General features: G+C 41.5%; 1 protein-coding gene and 1 pseudogene across 4 annotated transcripts in view; one reads left to right on the top strand and one right to left on the bottom strand.

Annotated features, from left to right (window-relative positions):
* The window catches only part of Ctnnd2 (catenin delta 2), a 954,874-nt gene that overhangs the window by 771,760 nt on the left and 166,488 nt on the right, over positions 1-16,626 (bottom strand). For all 4 annotated transcript variants that reach the window (XM_045132307.1, XM_045132308.1, XM_012947488.2 and 1 more), the window contains exon 2: positions 6,793-6,929. In XM_045132307.1, the coding sequence (XP_044988242.1) occupies positions 6,793-6,929 (137 nt within the window). The remainder of the gene's footprint in view (positions 1-6,792; positions 6,930-16,626) is intronic.
* Positions 6,942-9,848, top strand: LOC123454179 (annotated as a pseudogene).

Below are 16,626 nucleotides of genomic sequence, written 5' to 3'. Positions count from 1 at the left end.
ATTTCATTGTATTAGTAAAAATAATAGTTAATGATATCAAAAAATATTCATGATAGGTTAACTAGTTAATTGATTGTAATATACTCTCAAATAAAATTTCATGTTCCCCCTTTGTGAGGTTAAACTTTTTACCATAGACAAGAATTAATTTCATAATGCAAAGTTCATAAAAAATTGCAAAATAAACCACATTTAGAATATGCAACAGAACTTCACGTATGAACACGTAACAATGAATTATAATGATAAATGAGGAATGGGCATGCAAAGCAGTGAAGCATCATGATATAAAACCTCACAGACTAACAGCCACCTTCTCAGTCAACATCCTGTGCTGGTTACATTTTTTATCTTCCTCCTGATAGCCTTCATTGTCATGTGCAGCCCTACTTAACACTGTGACAGAAAATGCAGAGCAAGGTCGCAAGTGAGTTCTTCCTAAGAACTGAGTTGCTGTTTTCAAAGGCTGAGCAGGTAAGCTAGTGCCCCGAGGCCGCTGCACTGGGCGGAGTAACGACTCAGTGCGATTGGGTAGGCCTGAGTGTGGATCCTCAGCACCCACGTGAATGCTGAAATGGCGGGGAACACTTTTAATCCCAGTGCTGCACACATGGAAACACGAGGATCCTTGGGGAAGGAGGACAGTTGCACTAGCCAAATTGGTGAGCTCTGGGTTCAGTAAGCAAGCCTGTCTCAGAAATAAGGTGGAGAGGTGAGAAATTGAGAACGACCCCTGATACTGCCCTCTGGCCTCCACGTGCATGTGATGTAGACACCCACTCATGCACACACATATGAACGTGTAGACACACATGGGCACACTCAGCACACATACATGCACACAAGCTGTATATGTATTATCATTATATATCATATTATTATAATTACTAGGAAAAACATAAAGTGCTGTGGCATGGTAGAGAAAGATGGCCCTCCGCTTTTACAGAATTTTTCTCCCATGACTGGAAATTGTAGCATTAACACTAAAGACAACTGCTTGTAACCCTGTTTCTCCCTTCATTTCTCGTTTGGGCCATCACTTTTTCTTATGTGCAAGATCAACAAAGAAAAAAAACCTGTATCAGACCCAAAGCTGTCATCATTCTGAGAACAACTGACCCTCTCATTCTGACTGCATGGAGCTCTGGAGCTCTCCACAGCCCCTCACCCTTTGTTATGGCACTCATGAGAGTCGCTGAGATGGCTGGCCCCCTCCTTGTTATGACTCTATTGACTTTTAAGGCCCCCATTGTGAGAGCTCCCTGCTGGGCCCTCACACCCCCATGTACACCTTGAATCAGGGCTCTCTCCTCAGAGAGCCGGTGAGCTAGTAACGAGAGCCTTTAGGAGAAATGCTGTGCTTTAATTCTTACTCAATCCATGGATGGCTTGAAACAAGATATTAAAAAAATAGTCAAGATAGAAATGATTCTCATTTGAAAGCTGACGTGTGGAATAGTTAACTTGTTCTATTATGGTATGCCTTTCTGACTAAAATAATCAAGCATTCGCAGGGCATGGTGGCACATGCCTTTAATCCCAGCACTCAGGAGCACAGGTAGGAAGATTGCTGTGGGTTCAAGGCTACCCCGAGAGTACATAGTGAATCCTGAGACTACATAGTGAATTCCAGGCCAGCCTGAGCTAGAGGGAGACCTTATCTCAAAAAACAAGAAAAAGAATCACAAATACACTGCTGTTTACTGATAATCCTGTATCATCTTGACCTTTGCTCTATAGATAACAATTCTGATATTACCCTCACAGTTTTTTGTTTTTTTTTTCCAAAATACTATTTGAAAGATGAGTAACAATGGTTGGTCACATTCTGTATTGTGTTTTCAGAACCTACTGTTGCATATCGTAGTAACACTAACAATGTTACAGAACTTTTCAGTGACAGATAGCAAGAGAGAGAGTAATAAACAGGAGATTATTTCACAATTGGCTCCTTCCATATAGTACTCCTGTTAAATAGAGCTGATGTACTTTAAAATTACAAAGAAGCAAGTTAAATAAGAAAGGCATACTTTCCTCTCATGAGTCCACAGCGGGATGGAAGCCGGGTGGGGGAGAGGGACATAGCAGTCATAATGTGGTGGGAATATGACAAACTCGCAATATGTTCATATTCTAAAGTTCCAAATTAAAAACCAAAAAAAAATCTTTTGATTTTACATAAGATGGAAATATGTTAATTTTTTCCTTGAGTGTGTTTTTTGGCTATTTGTTTGTTACTTTTGGTACTAAGATGGCACTGAATGCCTCACTCATGCGATGCACGCACTCTACCGCTGAGCTGCGGTGTGGGAAGCATTTGTCAAAGCAAGGTGCGTGCGACAGGACCTAAGTGCAGTCCCCGGTTACACTACAGGATTTGCTTCCGTGATGCAAGCTGCCAGCCTGAGTCTCACTAACGGCTCGTGGTGGGGACTGTCACCTCAACTTCCCTGTGCGTGCTGCTCTTCATGCTCTGTCCCTAAGCATCCCGAGTAAGGAGCTGCGTGACTCATCACATGAAGGCACAAAGTGGGTGCTTGCTGTACACAGGAGTAAGCTCCTGCTGCAGAAGTGATCTCCTGAGAGAGAGTAGAAAAGAGCATGCTGTGATATCATAAAGATCCTCACTTGAGGATCCCAAAGTGAATACATGGGATTTCTACCTTAAAAAGCCAATTCTCAACTTGGACCTAAAGGAAGAAGAAATTTTCTTAAAGTGATATATTGTGGATATAATTATCAAGAATCAAAGTACTTAGCTTTTAGAGTCAGTTGTTCTCTAATCTCATATGATGCTCACTAGAGGAAACATGGACGCCACAGATAATAGTCTGGACAAGATAAAGAGAAGGCGGCAACCTTGAGACTAGAATGCCTCAATGCAGGGGTGAGAGGCTACATCAAGAAAGCCCGAGAGTTCCTGCAACCCGCTGCTCCTGGCCTTCCTTCTCATACCACACAGGAAACGTTACGCCTGGGATCTGCCTCGCAGGTCTTAGGTGAAGATTCTGATTGCCTCTATGTCAAGTTCCCATGATGGCCTTTCCTTACGCACCTCATTCACGAGCCACAATAAAATCCAAGCTTTGCTATCAAACCGAATGAATAATGAATGTTTTCATTATTTAGACAAAAGAGTCCCAGGGTTTATTCAATTCTAAGCAAGACTTTTGAGGTCTATGCACATAGCTCAATGAGATAGGACTTGCCTAGCATGTGTGAGTTCTGTGTTAGTTCTTAGCAATGTAAAAATTTTTTACAAAAGAATTTTGAGCCACCTTTATAGTAATGAAGTTTTGACTTATGTGCTTCACCCACACTCTCAACATTAAAACATCACGGTTTCACCTGAAGGAGAATCCCCTGGCCAAAGCTGAGGAACATTCCACCTGCCACTTCTTTTCTCCCACCCCTGATTCCTTTTAGACATTCCAAACGGCTGCAACTATCCCATCTTAAATACATCCATTCATATTAACACATATTATCATGAGTGTTAATATTTTATTTCTTCTTATGACTTCTTGAGAAGTTCATAAATATATGCACATTTAAATCTCAATTAACTCCTCTGTTTTTAAAGCACAGAGTATCATCCTCTGTCATTTCCGTTCTATAATTCACATGATTTCTTTCAAATGATAAACATATAGACCCAACTCATATTTATTAGCAACTATGTACGTTTTATAGAAAGTATTTAGCATTTTTCAACTCTTTGTCAAGCAGTATTCTTCCAGGATTTAGCAACCCCCAAATAAATGTTTCAGCAAATGCCCATATACATAAATTCTTATGTTTTAGGTCACTAGTTTCCATGGGACATACATCTAAGCATGGCTGAATTAAAGAGGGCTAGTATGGGGCTTTCTAAATGCAAGTCACAGAAACATGTCACTTTGCGCTTCCCCCCCAAATACAGCTATTCACATTCTGACTAGGAACAGAAAAGAATGTAGATTTCCTAAACAATCAATTTTAGCTAGAATATTAATGTGATTTATATTATTTTTAACAGTACTCTTGGTCGATTTAAATGAAATCTTACTTCCAGTTAAAATTTAATATTTACATGAATGTGTTCAAGGGTAAAGTACTTCCATATACTCACTTTTCTTTCCATTTTCCTCTTTTGAGCTTCCTGCTCATCCTGCATACTTCTCTAGTCTGTTTTTCTTGTCATGAGGACACATTACATTAACTTTATCAACACTTTGATATGCCTGTGGCATGTATCTTCTCTTGGCTCATGTTTTTCACTTTTTAATACTTATTTACCTTTCTAGTATTGTTAGTATGCACATTGCCAAAAGCACCAAAAATAGTTTTGTGCATCACTTAAAGTCTTCCTCTGTACTGTGTGTTATATGATTGCCAGTGATTTCCATGTGTTTCTAAAACTATGATTACAGTCTCCTATTGACTGTTACACTGCTATCCTCAAGAAATTTACTTCAGTTTGGGTTAGAAGTTAATAGCTAATTTTCTTTCAGGTCTTGTCCTAGTTATGCTGATGCCACCTCAACCTAAACCACTGCTTGGTCCTAAGCTGACATGTGAACTTCAGAGGAATGAGAGCCTACTCATGTCTGAGTCTGTCCTAAGCCTTTCCTTCTTCAAAGATCATTCAATTTTTTTAGCAATTTGGGTGTGGTACTGTGCTAAGATAAAGTATATCCATTTTCTTTGAATACACAAATATTTATGCTTCTATAGGAGCTTTAAAATAGTAGTTTGACCCAATTTGCCAAAGAAATAAACAAGTAGCCACACACCACTGATTACAATTGCTTACATTCTGCATGTCAGCTTGAGAAAGGGCAGCTTGGCGATGACTTGATGTTTCAACACGGAGCCATAACTTTCTTTTCATTCATTCTGAGTGCCATTAAATTCTCTGACGAAGTGACAGAGCTGTTTGCTAACAGGTCTCACCAGTTTCTTGCTAAATTTTTACCTTTTTTTTTATAGGTTGTCAGTGCATTAAGGTTAGTGGTCTAGCAGGACTTGCAGATCACATCAGAATAAGAGCTGGGCATAGCTCAATCTAACAGGGCAGTGTCAGGAGAATAGTGAATGGCACAAAACCTTTTCTGCACCCCATTTTCACTATTCCTTTAAAATAAAAATAAAAACACCTGTGGTAGATTTTTGGTTGTCAAATATCAAATAGTATAGACTGACTGTCAGCCCAATTTCCTGCCTACCGACTCTTCCCACACTAGACTAACCAATGTGTTTATCTGGCATTTCATACTTAGCTGCCCATTTCCTGAAAGGAAGAGAATGGGGGCATTTTTTGACTGACAGCATTATTAATCGCTTTAGTCGGTGATATCTTCTTTTGGTTCTATTGATAATTTGAACATATAGGTGGTTTCCTAGATTTGCCTAATATTCCTTCCCTATTAAACACAGTCTTCTTTACCCCTTCTTTTTCAATACGGGCACTACTTTAATACCACCATGCAGTGGCCCTGGAATTAGGTGTGCCACTTTTCCTCCTGCGGTTGCTAGTTCAACACCACTCAGTAAAATAACCGAAACACAGCAGGGAGAAGTGCAGAAGCCGAGGGTCACAAAGGCTCTCAGTGGGCCGGTGCGAGGTGTGTAGAGTGAGGAAGGCTAACTGCAGGAATCAGTTCTAACTTTCTGTATCATAACAATCCTTAGCAATTTATGATAAAAGTTAAAATAACTGAGGGCTGGAGAGATGGCTTAGTGGTTAAGCACTTGCCTGTGAAGCCTAAGGACCCCGGTTCGAGGCTCGGTTCCCCAGGTCCCACGTTAGCCAGATGCACAAGGGGGCGCACGCATCTGGAGTTCATTTTCAGTGGCTGGAGGCCCTGGCGCACCCATTCTCTCTCTCTCCCTCTATCTGTCTTTCTCTCTATGTCTGTTGCTCTCAAATAAATAAATGAACAAAAAAAAAAGTTAAAATAACTGGATAAAAGTTTGAAGGTTCCTAACATACAGAAATCATAGCATAGAAAGGAACGTTAATTATTCAATTTTAATTATTTATAGATTAACACATACTTCAAATTATACTACACTATCCCCTAAATGAGAACAAAATGTGCAAGTCAGTTAACAAACCTTTACAATTTTATGAATCCTGCTTTATTTTCAAGCATATTCTCAGAAGGAAATAAAAGAATTGATCGTGATTTTTAGGAAATAGTTTCTTGTATACCTCACACCTGCATTTTGCTTACTTATCATTTTATAAAGAAATAATCTTAGAGAAAGTAATCAGACTTTGATTACATCAATGTGGAAAGTTCAAAGATATTTCCTGTATTGCCATTAATGCTTGATAACATAAATTCTATCAATTTTCTTTAAACTCTCAAATATTTATGCTTGCACATGATTTTCAGTATATTAGGTATATCCAGTTTCCCAAAGAAATTAACATACAACCAGAAAGAAACCCTGGGAATACTAATTTTTTTAGCTAATAAGATATTCAACTGATAGCAATACATACTAGTTTTTAACCTCCTGGATAGATGTTGACGATTGACTTGAGTCTTCAACATTACTGACTGTCAGGTTCAACACATCTGGCAAAACACCTATATCAAAGAATTTTATGTTTACGTGGAAAACTGCCTAAGTCACCAACACCAGCATGAATCCAGAACACTTGCAACCATATTTCAATGTTACTTTTGTAATGAATGCTAATGTGACAGTTCTCCTGCAACACAATGTGATCATCCATGTTCGTGAGGAGACAGTTTTGCATAGCTTCATTAGCATATTGGACAAACAGAATGTTTCTACCTGTTCTTTGACGGAGGCCAGGATGGCGGAGGTGGTTTCTGCCTCCGAGCCGTCGCCATTGGAGGGGTTTAAGCCTGGATTCAGGGAGCTGCTCTGCTCGGAGGCTGACGGAGGCTGCTCTGGAACAGGCATAGCTCCTGAAATGCAAGATGACAAGCTCAGGACGGCCAGGGCATGACAAGTCACTACAAGCAGGTAAGCATCAGACACCTCTGCAGAGGTACAGTTGTAAAAGGTAAGTCACAAGTTGTGGGGCAATATGGGATATAAGCATAGTAAACACAATCTTGTTGTCTTGATTCAACCCCTACCGAATTCATGATAGCGCACACACTCAGCACTTGGTGTTTTCATTGAGATAAGTGGAGAGAGATGGTAAGGTATAAGGAAAGATGGTAAGTAAGAGGATAGAAATATACTGAGTCTAAGAATCTAGCTCAACTACAAATTTTATGTCTTAAATAAATTTATTATTCTTGTCTATTAGTATATTTCCAGATTTAAAAAATCTACTAAAGCCGGGCATGGTGGCGCACGCCTTTAATCCCAGCACTCAGGAGGCAGAGGTAGGAGGATTGCCATGAGTTCAAGGCTACCCTGAGACTCCATAGTGAATTCCAGGTCAGCCTGGGCTAGAGTGAGACCCTACCTCGAAAAACAAACAAACAAACAAAAAATCTACTAGATATCCTCATTTAAAACACACACACATGATCAGTTATTATCAGTAATTATAGAGATACCTGAACTAACAAGAAATCTGGTCAGTATTATGAAAACAGTGAACAACTAGTCCATCCCACAAAAATTTATTGAGTTTTCACTCCAACAGACAGTAAACAAAAACTACTCAAAACCAGCAAAGCCTAGTTGCCACTTTATTTTGTCTGAGATATTCATGAAAGAAAGCAGAAATTCAAATCACATTAGCCCCTATTCACAAACTATCACATAGGTTCAGGGGAAATCATGATTCTCAAATGTTATTTTGCCGCACTGCGCTTGTCCTACTTGCTCAGATCCAGGGACCAGATTTTATTCCTTAAGGTCATGACACTCAGGGGCGGCCCTGGGGAGGTGAACTAGGGTGCTTGTCACAGTCTCACAGTACTGACATAGCCACGTGTGTACTAATCTGGTCACCACGAGGTAATGGCATTAGGAGATGGAGTGCTGGGAGGTGATTATGTCACGGAGGCAGAGCTCTCGATATAAAAAAAAAAAAAAATCTATAGGTGGACTTCTCTTTCTGCTGCGTGAGGTCCCAGTAAGAGCATTCATCTAAAACCAAGAAACAGACCCTTCCCAACACTGAGTCTGCCGGAGAAGAACTGTGATACGCAATGGGATTGTTCACAGCACGCTGCAGGGGCTAAGAAAAGGACTCAGCGGTCAGCGGCATGCACCTTCCAGCAATGACCAGCGGCACACGGAGCAGCAGGTGGCCCAAAGAACAGCATCTCTCACCATCTCCATAGAGGCCCGGAGCAAATGCAAGTTCTTTAACACCCCTACAACAGCCGCAATACATGTCCCTCTGGCAAACCGCGCCATGTGCACGTTAAAAGATATTTGCTAACACACTGAACTTGAGTGTCCCAGCATTTACACTCTACGACAAGATTTCCATCGTACCCCTTCCTGCGGCTATGAGTTGGATGCAGCTGACAATACAGGACACACCACGCAAAGAAAGCCCACTTTCACTGCTTTGCCTAAAAGACCTAATAGAAATGTATCATTCAACATTCCAGTCAACTTTTGTTTTTAGCTTTTGAAGTAAATTACTTATGAAATCACCTGGGGATCTGACTAGCCCTGGAAAAAATAAATAAATCTTCTACAAACAGAGATATATGAGCAAGTTTCAGGGAATAACAACAAAGAAAAAGAGTTTAAGCAAATAGTAAAGATCAGCTTAAGCTTGATGCAGACAAATGAACGACAGCTGAAATGTCCAGGTAGCTGAGGGGAAGGCAGGCCACAGGACAGGATGTGAGACGACAGTGAGGAGCATTTCTGCATTTACATTGCTTGCTGCGGTGCTTTGACTGTAAAATGCTACCCAGGTCAGCTCAGCTCGTGCACTTGAATGCTTGCTCCAGCGGGTAGGGTAGCGCTCTTCAAGGCAGGTTGCAGAACCTCTAGAAGCAGAGCCTTGCTGAGGGAAGCGTGTCACTGGGGATGGGCTGAAGGGGCGACAGCCCGCCTCCCTGCACATCTCCCCGTCCTTGCCGTGCTGCAGTGCGGCCCGCCAGCGTCTCATGAGCTCCTGCCCTTCCCACCATGCTGCCCTCTGCCATCTGAAACCACAGCCGAAACAAACTCCTCCCCTAAGTTGCTTCTTGTCGGTATTTCTTCACAGCAACGACAAGAACACAAATAAATAAACGAGGCAGATGGGCGTGTGGCTTCTCCCCTGCCAGCTGCCCTTCCTACCACACCCCGTTCCCTGGCAGCCCCAGCAAGTGGTCCAGGCCCTGGAGCCTGCAGGAAGTGGAAGATCAGACCCTGGCACCTGCTGCGGGTCACCTATGACACGGGAGGAGGGGGATGAGCTGGGCAGTGCTGATACCCACCCAGCTTAAGACCAGACCCAACAGAATTCCTGGGATATCCTTTAGCCAGGGAAACGCTATGCCACAGTCCTCACAGACCCCGCTGGCCCCAGCAGACAGAATCCAAAGTTTAGGGAATGACACCATTTTCTGGTGGTCAGCATGAAAGGAAACATTGGCAGTGGGGCAGTCCTCTCTAGGTGGGCTCCACCACAACATCTGGCTGGTCAATGAGCAGGACGAGCCGCTCAAGTGTGGTGAACCCCTTCTCGGAGCAGAGCTGGAGACCACCACAGCAAGTTCAAGAGGGCGGCCTTCCGCAGGAAGTAACACCCTGGAGCCCTGCTGGCCTGCACAGGTGACCAGGCACAACAGGACGTGCCTACGTTGTGGGAGCAGGTGTCTGGGAAGGGGGGCCCGGGAGCCAGCGGTGTTCTCAGTTCAGTCAGGCATGCCATTTCTTCTCTCTCCTGCACACGGGAACCTCAGCTGTCATAGGGTAGGGATGTAGTTTTGACTTACAATGTCTATCCTTTAAGATTCTAGAAAGTCACACAGCTGGCTTATGTGCTGATCAAATGCAAGCTTCGTGTGGGGAGATGTTCGGTACTATGCTGGGGTCATTACATTGTAAATAAAAGAGTAGCAGCAATTCAACACTGTAAAGACCAGGTCTGCCAGGAAAGATCACAGTGTCAGAGTTTAAGATGTTTAGCAACAAAGATGGGATTCACTGCCCGTGCCTCTGTGCAGACCCCCGAGTTCCACAGTGGCAGCGTCTGCGGTGCTGTGTTCTTAGGGGGCCACTTCCCAGTGAGACAGCCAAAGGTTTGCTTCTCAGCTGAACCCTGACATAGCACCCTGTGCTCGGGTGGCACTAGTTAAGCAACGGGGAGGGTGACTTTGCTGACAGAAACCTGGGCACAGCCAGTGCCCAGTGCTGAGTGACAGCTTGTGAGCAGTCCTGAACGCCTCCTCAGCTGACATTTCTTATTGGAACAAGAAAAGTGAATCGGGCATTGCTTCATGTTGCATATATTCTGTTTGCTTTTTGTTGAAGTTTAAAGAAGCACCGCATTAAAAAAGAAAGCAAATGATATACTGCCATATGTGGATTTCTTATTTAAACAACAGCCATGATTATGTAGGACGTAAGCATGTAGATCAACAGTGGACCTTAGAGAGTACAGGACAGCCATGACCATGTACCTAAGGGAGGTTTGAGAAATGGGAGGAGACAGGGATCAAAGTGAGAAGAAAAGAACTAGAAGCTTTGCCCAGTCACCAGGGGTCCCTGAGAGCCCCAACTTAGACCTTAACTTTGCAAGGAGATGGCTTAGAAGCACTTTCCTCTGAATATTGCAGTATGCAAGTTGGAGCCTTGTATATTTAAATCATTATTATTCTAGATGTTACATTTTCTAAACTTTACTTGATTCGTGTTAATGCAGGGTATTGGTGAATTTTACTTCCAATATATTTTCTGACAGGTTATCTAAGGTCTCAAAGTATACTGAATAGCAGAAGAACATCAGGAACTTGTGTTTTCCACCTTGTCCTTCCCCATTTCATATCTGTTGATGTTGGCCTATACTATATAACTTGTATTGCTTCCCAGGTTTCTCCCTACCAATTAAATTTTATAAAATATGATACCTAAAAGCATGGAAGTGGCCTGTCATAATAAAATATAGGGCTTAATAGGCACTGAGTCAAGCCTAGCCTTAGGCACTTGACAAATCTGACCCAAAAGCATAAGCGAAGTCAAGGGCTGTTTATCCACTTCCTCCTATCAGTGTGTTACGGCAGTAACAAGCAGAGAAGCCAAGTCTTCAGGGTTTACTTTACCATGCAGAACAGCATTTACTTCTCACACCTCCCATGCCCGAGTACAAATGACTTACAGTAATTGCCATGATTCATGGTTTGTCACATCCAGTTTTAATTCAAACGTTGGCCACCACTACGCTGGAATAGCAGAAACAGCCAACTCCCACTCCCAGCCTCCTTAGATTGAATCATAAATAAGGGATAAAGGAAAGTAGAAAAGACCTGCGGGAACCAAGCTCTGGATTGTCTCAGGGTGAGTATAAAAAGTTTTAAGACTAGATTTTGTGCTAATATGGCCAAGTACTTTAGTCTTAATCAGAGATAATCCACTGGAAATTAAGTGTTTAATCGAGGCTAAACCCAGGAAATCTGGAAAGCCTAGGAAAACAAAATTTGAAATAAAGGAAAACACCCACCAGCAATTCTACCATCCCATATATATAGCTATATCCTTTGTCAAGGAATTGTGAATTTATTTGTAATATAATTTAGTCTACAGAAAGACAAATGGAGAAATAATGAAATATTTTAAAAATAAAATGTATTGCTCAGTAACATCTCATGGATAATTTATTATATCAATAAAAAGTATTCTTTCAGGCTGAGGGGAGGAACAATGTAAGAGACACAGTATGGGGAGGGGTGTCGTGAAATTCCATCTTATGGACATAACATGGATGCTACACTCATGATCAACAGGAGTTTCCTGCATGAGACAGAACCTGACAATTTTTATAGGATAGGATAGGATAGGATGGGATGGGATGGGACGGGACGGGACGGGACGGGACGGGACGGGACGGGACGGGACGGGACGGGACGGGACGGGATGGGACAGGACAGGATTGGATAGGGTCAGGATAGGATAGCATAGGGCAGGGACAGACAGGGAAGGATAGGATAGGATAGAATAGGGGAGGGGAGGGGAGTAAAAAGGAGGGGAAAGGAAGACGGGGGCTCATGAAACCTTATTCCCAACAGAACATCTACTGGAAGATAATGATAGCTGGGTAAGTGGGTGCCACAGTCTTCACTGCTATGGCCAATGGTAACTTACTTGTGCTCACACAAGCAATCATACTTAAACTCAGTGGGTCACAAAAAAGATAAAGAAGTGGAAAAGGGATTAGTTGGGAAGAAAAGGTTTCAGAAGAAATGTGGAAATTAAAGGGTAATGGCAGGGTGAATATAACCAATATGCACCATATGTATGTGTGTATATGTGTGTGTGTAAGAGAGAGCGAGAGAGACAGAGAGAGAGAATGTGTGTGTGTGAGAGAGAGAGTGATTAAGAAATTATTAATAGCCAGGAATGGTGTCACATACCTTTAATCCCAGTAGTTGGGAGGCAGAGGTAGGCAGATTGCCATGAGTTCAAGGCCACCCTGAGACTACATAGTGAATTCTAGGTCAGCCTGGTCTAGAGTGAAACCCTACCTCAATGCCCCCAAAATAAATAAATAAAAATAAATTAAAAAAACATTATCAAGACTTCCAGGTAAGATGGCAGGATAGAAGCCATGACAAACCAGCCTAGAGAGGGATTTAAACAAAACCACAGCAAAATGCACTCTTCTTCTGAAAAGTGAAGTTGTACAGGTGTTTATTATACAAAGCGGAGAAGCAGGAGAGAACAAAATACACCAAAAAGGAAGAAAACAGCCAGAGTCCCACTGAGGCGCTTGCGGGCCCCCATCCGCGCTATCAACATGATCCGCACACCTGCCCAGCGCTGCGCCGAGGAGCAGAGACCAAGCCAGGCCGTGTTCCACCCTTGTCAGCGTCCTTGCAGGCTCAAGGAACCTGCGGAGATGACGAAAGAGATACAGGTGGGAGCAGCTGGGCAGTTCCAGTACAACTCCAGGCTTCCTGCACTCTCCCTTCCCCCAGCCTCCAGAACCTCCAGAGAACACATTCTGCCCCGGTGGCAGGGCACCCAGCACGGCTGATCAGAGCATCAGCTCCACAGCACAACACGGAGGATCGGGGTAGGCACTCAGCATTGGTGAGATGTGAAGCCAAAAGGTATTGAGGCCGACTGACGAACAAGCAGGAACACAGACCTGCACTGGAAGTGCTAACCTCTCTTTCCATGTCAGGGCAGGCTATGGCTTACATATTCTTGGCTGGATTTACCATTCTCAATTAAGCTATATTTGGGGGCTGACTATTGTTGCTGTTGATGCTTTCAGATTCATACGGCCTTTGACTTTTGCTTCTGTCATTATTGAGAGCAGGGTCTGATTCAGATCCAGGATGACCTGGAACCCAATTCAGAACAGAATTCTCTACCTCCCAGCTGACAGGATAAAGTGTGTATGTGGCTTTATAGGGTTATCTATTTATTTCTATCCCCACACTTGCATACTCTGTGCTGGATTTTATTGAATGTGTACATTGCTCAGTTGGATTTTAGAATTTGCCAGTAAATTGTTCCACACAGCCCACTATAATACTTGACTAGTAGGCACACTCAACACCTAGGTTTACTTCTGGGGTTAGATTGGAGTTCAAGAGCTACACGGGGCATGAGACACCGACTCTGAAGGTACATACAGTTGGACTTCCAAATCTAAAAGTGCCATAGGTTATTATAAAACCCAAGCATCAAGTCAACTCAGAATGCAAAAACTATAATATTATAATAGAAGAAACACAAAGAGTCAAGATAATACAATCCCACCAATGAGACCATTTTAGATTAGATGCCTAACAAAGATTTAAAAAAATGATTTTATCTATACTCAAAGAAACCAAAGAAGAAGCCAAAGTAATCAAAGAAGAAAACAAAGGAATTCAAGGATAAAAAAATCTCCTGAAGGAATTCCAAGAGAACACAGGAAACCAGATTAATGAAATAAGGAGGTCATTACAAGACATGAGTAAGAAAATAGAAATACTGAAGAAAACCAACCCAGGCAGAAATCCTATGAAATCACAGTCAGTCAAATAAAATACTTCGTGTAAAGTCTCCTCAGTAGAATGGATGAAGGAGAGAAGAGAATATTTATACTAGAAGACCAGGTGGCAGACCTAACATAGACCAGCAGAGGGAAAGAAAAGCAAAGGGAAGGTATGGATAGGAATTGCAAGATATCTGGGACACTATGAAAAGATCACACATAAGAATTCAGGGTACAGTGGAAGGAAAAGAATTTCAATCCAGTCTAAGTAGGCATTTTCAACAAAATCATAGCAGAAAATTTTCCCAAATTGGGAGAGAAATGCCAGTGTGGATACAGGAAGCTTTTAGAACACCCAACAGACAAAATCTGGAAAGAACCTCTACTTTCCATGTTATAATTAAACTACTAAACACACAAACCAAAGAAAATATATTGAAAGCAATTAGAGAAAAAGCAAGTCACCTACAAAGGTAAGTCCATCAGAATAACAGCAGATTGCTCAACATAAACTTTAAAAGCCAGAAGGGCTTGGAATGATATATTCAAAGTTCTGAAAGATAACAACTGTCAACCAAGACTACATTATCCTGCAAAGCTACCTATCCAAATTGATGGAGAAATAAGAATATTCCACAACAAAAAAAGGCTTAAGAAATTAATGACAACTAAGCCAGCTCTAGAGAAAATACTTGAAGGAATCCTTCACATTGAAGAGAAAGCAAAATACACACATGAGGAAATAGCAAAAGTTAAACCACACTCAAATAACAGTTAAAACAAGTGAGTAAATTGAAAACAGGAAGCACTACAAAACAAGAAGAATAGAGAAAATAAATACATACCTTTTTTTGTTGTTTATTTTTACTTATTTGAGAGCAACAGAGAGACAGAGAAAGAGGCAGATAGAGAGAGAGAATGGGCACGCCAGGGCCTCCAGCCACTGAAATTGAACTCCAGACGCGTGCGCCCCCTTGTGCATCTGGCTAATGTGGGTCTTGGAGAATCAAGCCTCAAACCGGGGTCCTCAGGCTTCACAGGCAAGCACCTAACTGCTAAGCCATCCCTCCAGCCCAAATACATACCTTTTAATAATAACTCTTAATATGAATGGCCTCAATGCCCCAACCAAAAGACACAGGCTTGCAAAGTGGATTAAAAGGCAGGATCCTGCCATCTGTTGCCTCCAGGAAATTCATCTCTCAATAAAATATAGACACTGTCTTAGTGCAAAATTGTAAAATGGTGTTTCAAGCAAATGGGTCTAGGAAACAAGCAGGGGTTGCTATCCTAATATATCACAGGATAGACTTCAAACCAACATTAGTGAGGAAAGATAAAGAAGGTCAGTTTATACTGATTAAAGGAACACTCCAAGAGGAGGACATTACAATCCTAAAGATATATGCACCTAACATGGGTGCATCAAACACAATTAGACTTAAAGTCACAGATAACACCAAACACAATTGTAGTGGGTGACTTCAATATCTTACTCTCCTCAATTGACAGGTCATCCTGGCAAAAAATAAACTGAGAGACATCTGGATTAAATTATGTCTTGGAAAAGTAGACCTAACAGATATCTTCAGAGCATTGTATCCAAATACTGCAGAATATACTTTCTCAGCAGCACATGGAACATTCTCTAAAATAGATCATATATTAGGACACAAAGCAAATCTTAACAAATACAGAAAAGTTGAAATAATTCCTTGTACTCTATCTGACCACAACGGGATTAAAATACAAATCAGCAACAAGAAAAACTACAGAGCATACACAAACTCATGGAGACTAAACACTATTGAATGATGAATGGGTCATTGAAGAAATAAAAAAGGAAATCAATAAATTCGTAGAATCAGATGATGAGAATGCAAGATACCAAAACCTTTGGGACACAATGAAGGCAGTCCTAAGAGGGAAATTTATAGCTCTAAGTGTCTATATTAAGAAATTAGAGCCGGGCGTGGGGGCGCACGCCTTTAATCCCAGCACTTGGGAGGCAGAGGTAGGAGGATTGCAGTGAGTTCGAGGCCACCCTGAGACTCTACAGCGAATTCCAGGTCAGCCTGGGCTGGAGTAAGACCCTACCTTGAAAATAAAAAAAAAAAAAAAATTAGAGAGTTCACAAGTAAACAATTTACTGCTTCACCTTAAGGCCTTGGAAAATGAAAAATAAGGGAAATCAAAAATCAGTAGATGAGAAAAATAATGAAGATTAGGGCAGAAATTAATGACATAGAAACCAAAATAAATAAATAAACAAATAAATAAAATCTAAAGAATCAATGAAATGAAGAGTTGGTTTTTTGAAAGGCTAAACAAGATTGATAAACCTTTAGCAAATCTGACCATAAGAAAGCAATGACACAAAAATTAATAAAATTAGAAATGAAAAAGGCACCATTACAACAGATACCAAAGAAATTCAGAAAATTATAAGGACATACTTTCAGAATATATATGCCTCTAAGTTTGAAAATATGAATGAAATGGATGATTTACTTGATTCATATGACCTACCAAAAGTAAATCAA

Source organism: Jaculus jaculus, chromosome 13, assembly GCF_020740685.1.
Source record: "Jaculus jaculus isolate mJacJac1 chromosome 13, mJacJac1.mat.Y.cur, whole genome shotgun sequence".
In the NCBI taxonomy this organism is placed as follows: Eukaryota; Metazoa; Chordata; class Mammalia; order Rodentia; family Dipodidae; genus Jaculus; species Jaculus jaculus.
Note: the sequence above shows the minus strand (reverse complement) of the source record. Positions and strands in the feature narration are given on the sequence as shown.